Consider the following 13,947-nt stretch of genomic DNA (forward strand, 5'->3'; position numbering starts at 1 on the left):
CAAAAAACAAAAATTAGTCAGGCGTGGTGGTGCACACCTGTAGTCCCAGCTACTCAAGAGGCTGGGGCAGGAGAATCACTTTAACCCAGAAGGCAGATGTTGCAGTGAGCCAAGATCATGCCACTGCACTCCAGCCTGGGTGACAGAGTGAGACTCTGGCTCAAAAAAAAGTACTAACTTTGAAGAATACATGAAAGAAACTTTTTAATGAGGAAGACAAAAGATGTAATGTAATATGACAATAAGTATTATGCTTATTCAGGAAAAGAAGCTCAAGGAAGTGTTTCTACAGATTAAAAAATTAATGGTCAGTAAAGATGGCTTGAAAGATTTTAGGAAAAACATTGTACGTAAAATTCCTGTGTCCAAAACCCTACTGGTTCTTATTAAATATGGAGCTTTGTTAATGTCATGAATGCCAGTGCTATGAATAAATGCTATGTTCTATTCTGAAAATCCCAGAACTCTGAGTGATTCTCCAAGACTGGGCTACCATTTTATTCTAAGTGCTTGCTTCCCCCTGGAGTTAAATGGGACTAATGAGGAAGAGTATGTGCCTGTTGGGCAAAGGAGCACTTCTGCAGACACAGGCTGGCATCCCCAAAATCTCAGGCTGATGACTACTCTTGACAAAGATTGGGCCCATTCCTACTCTAATAACTCAGATTTACCAATTGTCAGATAATGGATAAAGATGAAATTCTGTATAAGAAAGGTGATTTAAGAGTGGATAGCGTCAGAAAGTATAAGTTTAGTAAAAAGTTGAGAATCATCTGTGTTTTGATAGTCTTTTTTCCTGAAAAAAAAATCACCCAAAATCACCCGTATTTACAATGAAACCATAGTCTTCTTTTTCTTTTTTTTTCTTTATAAAACTTGATTTTGTTTGGGTGTTTATAAAGAAGAAACTTTTTAAAGATGCTGGTTTTAAGATTTGTGCCTCCCCACGACATGATAGGAAAATATTTACATTTTATGATGTATCCTCATGTTTTTTTCAGGGTAAATGTCTTTAACCCAACCCTTCAGTTGATGTTTTAACATGTTTGCTTTACTCTTCGTGATGAAACCAAGAAGAAAGTTTCTCTATTCTCAGACATGCATTTTAATCTCCCATTCCCACAAACTTGGAATGTTTATTTAATACTTGAGGTATTAATTTAAAACTTGGAGTGTATACTTAGTCTCTTATTTCTCTCCACCCCAGTCTTTGAAATGGAAACATAAAAGTTTATTCACAATAAGTTTATACACAGCTTTTCAGGGGGAAAAAAAACTGTACTGGGGTAATAATAAGTATATGTAGATTGTTTCAGAGTGATTAAATTATTGAAACATATACCATTTACATATGTAAAATGTACTATAAAGATAGGTACTATAATTAGTAAATAGATTACTGTTAAATAACTTTTTAAAAAAATGTTTCATCTATGCACATGGGCTCTGAGTAGATTTCAGATAGTTCCTGAATAAAAATCAAAATTGACTATCAGTTGCCATTTTGTATATGTTAACATATAAAGAAAAACAAAAGAGTCATTTGAGGATGGAAGATCAGCTAAAAAGCAAGTTGTAATATTTAAAACAGTTCTGCAGGTGGAGGTGGCAGAGATTCATTAAGATCTTGATCAGAGTTGGGAGGAATAGAGAACTCCTGACACTGGATCTCAAGGTTGGAATCTTCTTGATTTTTCATAAAATCTACCGGTGGCATGAGCAAGTTAAGTGAGTCAGGCGGGGGTGGAAATGATTGTATTATCTCAGATTTATGATCTCCACAATCTTGATTGAGACAGTCCAGAGATGGAGGGAAACTAGTAGAATCATTTGGCAGAGGAGATACAATTCTCATTATGGGTTTGTCAGATTGGTTACTTTCCTGTCTTTCCAAATCCAGAAGGGGAGGTGGTGGAGGCAGATCTGCATCATCTGAAGAAGAAATAGCAGTTCCAATTGTTGATCCATCAGCACTATCTTCTGATGTAGCATTTACTTGATCTTTTGTTTTCTCTGTTTTGGGGTTGTTGGAGTCTTCAGTGTTTTCACTTGATTCAGACAACTTAATTTCTAAGTCATCTGCTAAAAGTGTGCTTTTGCTTGGTTTCCAGGGTGTAAGTGAAATGATTGATGTATGTTTTGTGGATATTTCATTTTCTCTGATGTTATCGATACAAATGTCAGGGGTTTCTCCATCAGCAAATGGAGATCTACCTGCCCAATTTGGATCATTTAAAACTGGTTTCCTTAAGCATTTCCAAAGTACAATGATGATTATAGCTACCAACATGGAAGTCAGAAGTACACCAATTAGTATGGCAGCTGTTGAATTATAATTGTTTTTTTGTGGAGTTTGTTTGTTACTGGTAACATCTAAGATAAATCCTGGTGTACTCCTAGGTGAATTTTTGACAGTTGATATTGGTTGTGTGGATGGATTATGAACCTTTGGTAGTATTAGTTTTGTAGAAGGGATCTGGACAGTTGATGATTGTTGAGTGAAAGTGTAGACAAATGGCGTTGGTGGTTGTGTGGTAGAAGTATGGGCAGATGGTAGTTGTCTGGCAGAGGTGAACACAGCTTGCTGGGAGGAGGTGTTGGCCATTGGTGTTGGTTGTTTGGTGTTATAGGCAAGTGGTTGTCCAGCAGAAGTATGTGTTGCTGGTTTTTCAGAAGAGATATAGACAGCTGGTGTTGGTTGTCCAGCAGTGACTTTGGCAGGTGATACTGATTGTCTAGAAGAAATGTCATTTAATTGCGTTGGTTGACCGAAAGGATTCCCTGTTGTGTTTTGAGAATTAGCCAATACATGTGACATTAATGATGTGACTGAGGTAGGCTGTGACTGCTTCTCTCTTGTAATCGTCTCTGTCTTTGAAAAAAATGTATTGTTCAGGTGTCCACAAAACAAAATTAAGATGAAATATTTGGGATCCATTTCAGAATATTTCCTCCTTATCTATAGTGGGTTTAAAATGAAAGAGAAAGACAGTTAGGCGTCATTGGTGTCTAGTTAAAAATTTGACTTTTCATTATAATGCCTGGCATTAAGTAGGTAGACATTATTCCTAATTAGTAGTTGATTAGTAGTTATTATTCCTAATTTAGACTTGATACACTGTAGGCTTGGTGTAACAACTCTTGGGTATACTCTAACCCATCGTACAGTATTTGGACTTCATAAGCAGTGGTCTCTCTTCTTTTATTAATATAAGTTCTGCACTTGGCTCTGCTGCCCCTCTAGCTTCATTATATTTCAGTACTTCACTTCAGTCATACTTCTCAAAACACGTAGGCTCTATATGCTGGATCCATGTGCTCTCTACCTTTTTTCACCATTTACTACTAGAAATATATTGATTCTCCTGCCTTGAAGAACACCAGTGACCATCTATTACCTAATCCAATTGTTTTTTTATTTCTTTTCTCCCCTCCCCTCCTTCACCACATTAGTCACTACTGTTCCTTCACTAATATTCAAGTAGCTTTTTGTAATCAGTCTTCCTTTCATGTTACTCTCACTGGCTCTTTTTCTTCTGCCTTCTAAGTATGGTTAATTGATATTCAGTCCTCACCCTTACCTACTTCTCTTTTTTCCTGATTCTGTAAGATTTTAGTTCTCAGCTTTATGCCACAATTCCCAAACTTCTACCTCCAATCTACATCTTCTTTGTCCTAATTCTATTTGTATGACTTGGTGGATGTTTATATATATGTATACACACACACACACACACACACACACACATATACACACGTGTATATATATGTGTATATATATATATATAAACACATATATATGTATCTCCATCCCATTATCAGGAAATTTAACATATTTAAAATGGAATTCATCTTTACCCTCACAACTGACTCTTTTTCCGACTTCTCTTTATCTGTTAATGGTACCACTAAGTTTCTTAGGCACAGACACAGAGTCTGTTAGTAATCTTTGCAGCATCCTCAGTGTCTCTGTAGCATGGTAGCCTGATGTTAAGATTGCATATTTTTAAAGGATTCAATTCAACTCAGAGTCCTAGGCTTAAAATCCTAGAGTGATCTCTGAATCTGGTGGAATAAATTCAATCCAGTTGGTCAAATAGTCCTGCTGCTGCTTTCATTCATTTATTGATAAATGCCACATTTGTGTGGAGCCCTGTTCTAGGTTTAAGAGATTTTAAAGAATTAAAAAAAAAAAAAGATAGTTACTGCCTTCAAGTGTTTCAGATTCTAGTGGTAGAAGCAAACAGTAAAAGCCAGGCATGGTGGCTCATGCCTGTAATCCCAGCACTTTGGGAAGCCAAGGTGGGAGGATTGATTGAGGCCAGGAGTTCAAGAACAGCCTGGACCACATAGTGAGATCCCATCTCTAAATAAAAAGAAGAAAGAAAAAAAACCTAAAAAATAATTACAATAATTTTTTCTTTCTTTCTTTCCTTTCTTTCTTTCTTTCTTTCTTTCTTTCTTTCTTTCTTTCTTTCCTTTCTTTCCTTTCTTTCCTTTCTTTCGACAGTCTTAACTCTGTCGTCACCCAGGCTGGAGTGTAGTGGCGTGATCAGGGCTCACTGCAAACTCCTCCTCCCGGGTTCAAGTGATTCTTCTCCCTCAGCCGCCAAGTAGCTGGGATGCATCACTACGCCCGGCTTATTTTTGTATATTTAGCACAGACGGGGTTTCACCATGTTGGCCAGGCTGGTCAAGAACTGATCTCAGGTGATCCGCCCACCTCGACCTCCCAACGTGCTGGGATTACAGGTGTGAGCCACCACGCCTGGCCCAATTACAATAATTTGATAAGCTTTCTCATAAAGGTATGCAGGAGAGGTACAGAGAAGTTAACCTAGCCTGGGAAGGCTTCAGTGAAGTAAAACTGGAACTGAATTTTAAAAGGTCTGTAAGAACTAATTAAACAAATTTCCAGCCAGGGAGAGCAACAATGTGGGCACAGGAAAATAAGGCACATATGAAAGTTTGGCAGGTAGGGCTTTTTCTGGGAAGTGGTAGATGCTAAAACTTGGAGAGTTAAGTTTCAGTTCTACTTCTCCCATCTAACTACCTATCTAACCATGAGAACTAGTTGCTTAACCTTTCCTGTTCTCAGTTGCCTTTTCTCTAAAGTTAGGAGTTCTACTGAGACAATTTGCAACTTTTAATATAATATACTTGTTTTGCACATCATCAAACACAATGGCAACCATTTGGTTATCTCTTAACATTAGGGAATAGAAAATCTTAGGGTGTTAGATATTGGTATACATGATTAGAAACTATAGTTCTTCTCACTCATAAGCCTATATTTAGAGAGATTTGATGTTCTGTTGGAAGGTGTAGTAAAGGTTTTACAGATTACCTTCTCAGCGTATCTAAATAGTTTTCATTGCTTACTCCTCTACCACTTGGTACACAGTGAAGATAAATGACCCTGTTTTAGTAGAAGAAAAGGTATGTGATTTTTTTCCCTATACGAATAATTTAAGTCTAAATTTTAAAACAGTTCTCCTTTGAACTCTCCTGCACACTGTTGAATTAATCTTAAAAGCATGCATGATCAGGTTACTACTCCCTTGCTTGAGGGTTTTCTCTTTCTGTTAAGATAAAACTTCTTTTTTTTTTTTTTTTCTTTTGAGACAGAGTCTTGCTCTGTCACCCAGGCTGGAGTGCAGTGGCATGACCTTGTCTCACTGCAACCTCTACCTCGTGGGTTCAAGCAATTCTTGTGCCTCATCCTCCCGAGTAGCTGGGACTACAGTAGGCATGCACCACCACACCTGGCTAATTTTTGTATTTTTAGTAGAGACAGGGTTTCACCAAGTTGTCCAAACTGGTCTCGAACTCCTGACCTCAAGTGATCTGTCCAGTTCAGCCTCCCAAAATGCTGGGATTACAGGTGTGAGCCACCACGCCTGGCCTGTTAAGATAAAACTTCTAAATTGAGTTTTCTTCCTTCTTGCTTGAGTTAACCAGTCCAGATTCACATATCATGACTGAAACTTCTTATCCAGCCAAATGCATCCCTTTCCCACCTTGCATACTTTCTAAACACACGCCCCCCCCCCCCCAAACCACCCCTTTTATTTTTTTTTTTTCCCCGCCCTGTGGGGCCCCCCCCCCCCCCCCCCCCAGACCTAGCCTCTTCCTCTTTCTGGCTACATATCTGAATCTGTCCTCATCTTTCAGACCTCAGTTTAAATTCCCCTTCTTAACCCAAGTTCTCGGTGACTGACTATAGCCCAAACAGATCAGTCATTTACTGAATTCCCCCTAGCTCTCATTTATTGTTTTTAATGGTTCCTTACGTAATTCATGTATGTCCCTCACTCACACTTCTATTCTCTTAAGTAACTGTGTTTATTTTTTATTACTTTTCACATTTTCTTATACCTACTTCCCCAAACAAGATTATAAAGAACCTTGAAGAAGGCAGAAAGGAGAAAGAAAAATACTTATCTGGAGCATACTATGTGTTATACTATCTCAGCTTTGCATACTTTATTTTACTGAATCTTTACTTTATGAGGAAGGTAAGGGGATCTTTTATTTACAGATAAAGAGACAGCGTCAAATGAGTTAAACGGTTTGCCTGATGTTATACCACTCTAAGTGACAGATTGGGAGTTTGTACCCAGGGCCACCTGATTCCAAAGCATACGTTCTTCTTACTACCCTTTATTGCCTCATGTTTTTATGTTTTGATTTCTTTGTAGTATAATGCCTTATATATTAGGAGTACAGTAAACATTTAACCAGTATTGGGCTTCTTGATTCCTTTCCATTTTACTTTTTGCTTTTTACTAGTACTTCTACCAGAATATAAGCAGAGGCAGTGAAATCTAAATTAATAAATTCTGCTTTTTATCCATTTTGCAAAAGATTTAAAAGGAAAACGTGAACACTTTTGGCACAGATATAGGGATTTGAATCATCTTTAGATGGTCATCATCCATGCAGTTCCTACCCATTATTCTTATAGATTACCAAAAAAAAAGGAGGGGGAGGGGGCTTCTTTAAAAAATGGAAAAAATTCTTATTCTTCAGAATTTCATTTTTAAAATGTGTTTTAATGCTATCCAAAGCATCAGAAAATACAAGCCATGAATTGTCTTTAGCCAAAAATGTTTCCTCTTTTGTGACTTTGCTTAAAATAAGGAAACCATACGGTTCCTCTTTTCAGTTAGCTGAAAAAGGAATTAGAGAAGGAAAGAGCCCAAACAGGAACATAATTAAAAATCCACGTTAGTTTGTAAGATCAATTTTGATAGGCTTCTATCCTCTAATGTCAGTAGTAAGCTGGTGGAACCCTCCATGTATGAGATTTTCACTTGTCAGTTAATGGTTATGGCAATATTAAAACCAAATTCCATTTTTTGCCTATCCTAACACTTTCTACCACTCTTCAGTTAGCTTTTTATCCTCCTAGGATCTGCTACATCAGAATACTAGAAACTGTATTAGAATTCTATGATGGCAGTTCAACATAGTCCAGAGAAGGAAGAGAAAGATTTGAAAGAAGAAGAAATAGGGAATATAGTAGTGGAAAAAACTGACTTTTTTCTCAGAGGTAATGAGGCCAGTGTGTGGAAGGTTATTTAGCATACACATTTTAAAATATGTAAGTGGTGTGTACCTGAAGTACCAACATTTTTCTGTAGGGAAAGAACAATATTGGGCAGGGGAATAAAAAGGAGAAGAAGATTTAGAGTAAGATAAAAGGCAATGCAAAGAAATACGAATAACACAAAAGAGAAAAAAAAAACCTCTAGGAAGCAGCAAACAGAAAAGTGGAAGGTCAATTGACTAGAGAAGATACAGAAAAGAAGAAAAGTTAATAAACAGCTGAAAAAAAAGCAGTGGTTATATAATTAGCAAGAAGGCAGTGTAGATGATTGAAGCAGGCAAAATGAAGAAGTTGGGGGGTGGGGGGAGATGATTGAAGTAGATGAAAGAAGCAACGGCAAAATGCTGCTCTGTCGTGGCTGGCCTGTGTTTGTGCGTGGGAGCCAGTGAAGGGAGCCTGTGAAGAGGAGCTTGCTTTCTAAAATGGAGGACCAGAATGAACCATCCGTTCAAATTCATTTACCTTTCATTTCAGGCTCTCCTGTCTGCTGTGAGTATCCTTACCATCCTCTCCCCCACCTTTTTTTCGTGACACTATCTAAAAGTATGCCTAGCAATTACTCCAAAGAACCCGTGTACGTGTGTACATTTTATATAGAGTTTTTCTAGAAATCCCTTAGTCTGCTGCTCAAGCAAATACCAAATTTGTCAGACCTCATATGCCAGTATTTTACTCATTATTATAGGCTGGCACTTTGATGAGGTTTAAATCTGTGATTTTGGTTCTTTTTCTTTGCTGAATATTTAGAGTATTTTAAAAAGAAAAACATAAATGTAACTAAACATTTTAAAGACAGTTACAGTGAAGCAAGAGTCCCCATGTATAAGACATGTTCTTTTTTATTTTTTTTTTCTTTCTTTCTTTCGGAGACAGAGTCTAGCTCTGTCACCCAGGCTGCGGTGCAGTGGTGCAGTCTCAGCTCAATGCAACCTCCGCCTCCCGGGCTCAAGCGATCCTCACACTTCAGCCTCCCTAGAGAAGCTAGAACTGCAGGTGCATGCCACCATGCCCAACTAATTTTTGTGTTTTTTGTAGACATGGGGTTTCACCATGTCACCCAGGCTGGTCTTGAACTCCTGGACTCAAGTGAACTGCCCACCTTGGCCTCCCAAAGTGCTGGGATTATAGGCATGAGCCACCAAGCCAGGCCATAGACATGTTCTTATAAATATAGTGCATAAGTACTTAAACGGTCCAGCATTTAAAATTGATGCTGTTAAGTTGGATATGATAGGAAGTATGCCATTGTCTTTTAAAGAGAATCAGGATTTGGAGAGTATGTCCTAGACAAAAGGCAAATATAGATAGCTGTATCAATTACTTTGATATAATAAAAGTTGTGATGCAAACATAATAGATTAAAATTTAGCAGTAGTATTATCTCTGACTAGTGAAGTTTTGAAACGATAAAGGAAAAAACCAGCCATTCTGCATCTTGAGGAAGAGTGGAAAGAAAAATTGACCTTCACCTACAGTAGGAAGTATTTGATGACCATCTTGTATCGTGATAGTGACCATTTACTGAGCACCCACCACAGGTTAAGCAGTATCCTATTTTAATTAGCTAGGTGGTGGTCTTTTCATCCTGCAGATAAGGAAACTGAGACACCAAGATGTTGGGTAACTTGGCAGTATCACAGCTCTAAGTAGTGGCACTAATACAAAAATCATGCTAATCTTGTGCCAGAATCCTTTCTTTCTATCACATTTCACTATATGTGCTATACTGTCTTTCATAGAAAAGTTATGAAATAGAAATGCTTTATGAAGGAAGGAGATGTGAGTTGGCGGGAATTATATGTAAAGTAATTAAAGTAAGTTTACTGAAAATTTTTTTTCTCCTTTTTTTAGTTTATTGAAAATTTTATGGTGTTTTTTTTTAAAGCTTGGATGTCGAAAGGCATCAGATTTATGTTTCTCAATTCAAACTTAATCAGAATTAAAGTTCCCTTCTAAATAGAATTATGTAGGAATTAGCTGGAAAACACAGGCACTACTAGTAAACTTTAGTTTTGGGAATAATCCTTTAAAAACATGTATGGGGCCAGGCGCAGTGGTTCCTGCCTGTAATCCCAGCACTTTGGGAGGCCGAGGCAGGCCGATCACTTGAGGTCAGGAGTTCAAGACCAGCCTGACCAATATGGTGAAACCCTGTTTCTACTAAAAATACAAAAATACAGGCATGGTGGTGGGTGCCTGTAATCCCAGCTACTTGGGAGGCTGAGGCAGGAGAATCTCTTGACCCTGGGAGGTAGAGGTTGCAGTGAGCCAAGATCGTGCCACTGCACTCCAGTCTGGGTGACAGAGAGAGACTCCGTCTCAAAAAAAAACAAAACAGCAACAAAAAAACAAATGTATGGGATTCTGTGATGACAAAAACACACCTTAAGGATTCATGGGAAATTTTTTAGTTTAATTTTATGAAATATGATAGTGAAAAAAATTTAGTAAGATTTTATGACTTAATATGCATAATGAAATAAACTAAATATTAGAAGCAGAAAAATACATAGACAAGCCTAATCTGAAAAAGAGATAAATATCTTTATTTTCTGACTTCCACAATAATTACTTAGAAGAAATCCTTCTAAGAGAAAGTCATGAGTATTTATTAAGTGTTGAAATGGGATATCACCCACTATGAACATATTATTCCCTAAATTTATAAGTGTGTGTAAAATACTCTTTGCAGTTTTTATTTGCCCATTTTACCCACAGCAAGCACCTTTTGTGCATATTAATAATTTTCTATTGTTTATTCTTTGGGTTTCTTCTATCTTATGCTATGTTCTAAAGTCTCATAATATGACATAAACACATAGGTGATATTAATATATGCGTGCATGTTTGACTCTTCACTAACACTTTTGGCTTAGTAAGCTTTCAAAATGAACCATAATGTTTTCATGTCATCATTATTAAGTATAAAAATCTATATGTAAAAAATAAAGCATGTATAATAATAATGAAGCACATATAATAATAATAATAATATTAATCAGATACCACATCTGATTTCTTTTTCTTTCTAAACTAAGTGAAGGTGACCATTCTTACTATGCAAACTAAAGGGGATACAAAAATTTTAATTTATGGATTATATTATGTACAGGAAAATTTTATAAAAAGTACCTTAGAACTTTTAACAATTAATATTTTGGAGATTATAAATTCAGTCATAGCCTGTGGAATCTAGTTCTGTTTCTAACCTTTACCTTTATCTGCCATGACCATAGTTTATTTTTAATTATAAAACTAAGGTTAACAAATATGACTGTGGCTGGAGGCAGTGGCTCACTCCTGTAATCCCAGCACTTTGGGAGCCAAGGTGAGTGGATTACCCGAGGTCAGGAGTAGGAGACCAGCCTGGGCAACATAGTGAAACCCCATCTTTACTAAAAATACAAAAAAATTAACCAGGCGTGGTGGTGGGCGCCTGTAATCTGAGCTACTTGAGAGGCTGAAGCAGGAGAATTGCTTGAACCCAGGAGGTGGAGGTTGCGGTGAGCCGAGATCATACCACTGTACTCCAGCCTGGGAGACAGAGTAAGACTCCGTTTCAATATATGTCTGTGTGTGTGTGTGTGTGTGATTAAATAAACTTAAAAGGTCTTATACAAACCTAGGTGAAAATGTTTTTCTGAGGCAAGTTGAACACTGAGTATTTTTTAATTCTATGCTACAAAACCACAAAAACCTGTTATAGACATCTTTAGACTATCAGAGTTTAAGTTTAAAACACTAATGACAGTTTTTAAAATAAATTTTATATAAAGCAAGATCAAACCAAATTGTGTGAAAATTTTCTTACCTCAGCTGTTAACTTCTTTTGCAGAATGCTAAATTCTTGTTCTAACTGCACATTTTGGTGATTTGGCTAAGAAAGGAAAATGGGTGGTTCAATTCAGATTTAAAATGTTCCTCTAGCAAACTGAAATAGCTTCTGTAGAAAAAGAGGAAGTTTATCAATAGCTGGTTCCGGAAGTGCAATAAACCACAAAGTGACTTAAGAAATATATTACTTTAACAGAATTTATTTTGAAATACATTTTGGAGCCCTATGATTTGAGTGCTTTTAATTAATCTATGTAAATAAATATTTGAGATGCTCTAGTAATATGATTATATAAATTAAATATTTAGGATGGAGTCCTGAAGAGAAAATTACATGTTCTAAGAAGAAAAGCTGCCATTTGGGTTATAGTGAGATTTCTTCTCATAAGAAGTGAGTGATGTGTTCTGTTTACTTGTACGATCTTAGGCAAGACTCTGTACTTCTGAGTCACCATTTCTTCTTCTAAAGGAATATTTTGTTGGGTTATTGTGAGGATTAAATAAGATAGCATAATATAACATGTATAAATGCCTCACCCACTGTAGGTAACCACTAAATGTAATGTTATTTCCTCATAATATAAAAAGTCCAGGGTAAAAGTATAATTACATTATTTTGCAAATGACAGGATTTCATTCTTTTTTATGGCTGAATAATACTCCATTGTGTATATGTACCATATTTGCTTTATCCACTCATCTGTTTATGGACACTTAGGTTGCTTCTAAATATTGGCTGTTGTGAATAGTGTTACAACAAATATGGGAGTGCAGGTATCTCTTTGTACTGTTTTCCTTTCTTTTAGGTATATACTAGCAGTGGGATTGCTGGATCATATGGTAGCTCTATTTTTAGTTTTTTGAGGAACCACCAAACTGTTCTCCATAGTGGTTGTACTAATTTACATTCCCACCAACAGTGTACGAGAGTTCCATTTTCTTCACATCCTTGTCAGCACTTGTTATTGCCTGTCTTTTGGGTTAAGCCATTTTAACTCGGGTGAGATGATGTCTCCTTGTAGTTTTGATTTGCATTTCTCTCATGAGTGATGTTGAGTACCTTTTCATATGCCTGTTTGCCATTTGTATATCTGTAATTAAATTATTTTGACCAAATATTTTACTAATGACTTTTGAGTTCAAGTTCACAACCATTTATTTGGTTGCCCACACAGTAGTTACTTCTCAGTGGAAAATAAAATAAATTGGGGATCATGTTTTAGATAAGAATTTAACTAAAGTTAACTTGTTACTAAAGGGTAGTGAGGAGACGGGGAGATGGTGTTACCAGTTAATTAATGGGTACAAAAAACAATAGAAAGAATGAATAAGACCTATTTGATAGCACAACAGGGTGACTATCATTAATAATTATACGTTTTTAAATAACTAAAAGTGTAATTGGATCCTTTGTAACACAAACGATAAGTGCTTGAGGGAATGGGTACCCCATTCTCCATGATGTGATTATTTCACATTACATGACTGTATCAAAACATCTTATTACCCTTTAAATATATACACCTACTATGTACCCACAAAAATTTAAAATACAAAAAATTTTGAAGTTAACTAAACAAAGTATATTGAAAAGAGTGAGTCCATCTGAATAAAAATTTCTTTGGGTAAGTCACCTTTCCTCTCTTGAGAAATGGAGATTATAATTCCTAATTTATAAGCTTATGGTGGAATTAAATAAATGTAATGTGCCTTGCATGGTGCATATTATAGTAGATATGGAATGTGTTAACCCATGCACTGCTTTTTCCTGGTCACTGCAGGAAACACAGGTTATTATGACCTGGTTCTTAACTTCAAGGTACTTACAGCTTGGTGCAAAAAGAATAGATTTTTTTTTAATGGGCTCCTACTATAAAGCATAATATACTCAAATGCTATATAAAGCTTTTGATTCACTGAGTTTTGGAAGTATTGTTGTTTTTAGAGACAGGGTATTGCTGTGTTGCCCAGGCTGATCTCGAACTCCTGACCTCAAGCAATCCTCCTGCCTCAGCCTCTTGAGTAGCTGGGACTACAGGCACATGCTACTATGCTGGCTGGCTGACTTATTTATGTATTTTAAAGATAAGGCTCTTACTTTGTTGTGCAGGCTGGCCTTGAACTCCTGGCCTCAGGTGATCCTCCCACCTTGGCCTCTGAAGTGTTAGGATTATAGGTGTAAGCCACTGTGCCTGACCTGATTCACTATTTTTAAATCTCTGAATTAAGCTGGTGAACTGTAATACCCAGGGATAGGGAGTGTGTTTTTGTTCAAAACTAAATGTCTTTTAAATTTTGAACTCAAAGGTATCTTACCTACGATTTTTAAAGACCTGTCATTTGGAAAGGAACCACTTCTGTTTGTTCGTTAACTATCATTGGATAGTATCATTCTGAGAGTATATGTTTATTAGCCAAGATAGTAAGTGGTGAATTTTAAATATTCTTTTAAATATCCCTGTGGTAGAAGCTGTCTGGTGAGAAAAAGTTTGACTAGTATG

At 36.6% G+C, this 13,947-nt stretch overlaps 2 protein-coding genes across 2 annotated transcripts in view; one reads left to right on the forward strand and one right to left on the reverse strand.

Moving 5' to 3' along the window:
* NF1 (neurofibromin 1) overlaps positions 1–13,947 on the forward strand; it is a 243,357-nt gene that overhangs the window by 158,240 nt on the left and 71,170 nt on the right. The window lies entirely within an intron of this gene.
* Positions 1,082–11,576, reverse strand: EVI2B (ecotropic viral integration site 2B). Its single transcript, XM_023182852.1, has 2 exons — positions 11,424–11,576; positions 1,082–2,959 (listed from the first exon to the last, which is right to left on the reverse strand). The coding sequence occupies exon 2, from the start codon at positions 2,936–2,938 to the stop codon at positions 1,583–1,585; it is 1,356 nt and encodes a 451-aa protein (XP_023038620.1). The 5' UTR covers positions 2,939–2,959; positions 11,424–11,576; the 3' UTR covers positions 1,082–1,582.

This window comes from Piliocolobus tephrosceles, chromosome 16 (genome assembly GCF_002776525.5).
Source record: "Piliocolobus tephrosceles isolate RC106 chromosome 16, ASM277652v3, whole genome shotgun sequence".
Taxonomy (NCBI): Eukaryota; Metazoa; Chordata; class Mammalia; order Primates; family Cercopithecidae; genus Piliocolobus; species Piliocolobus tephrosceles.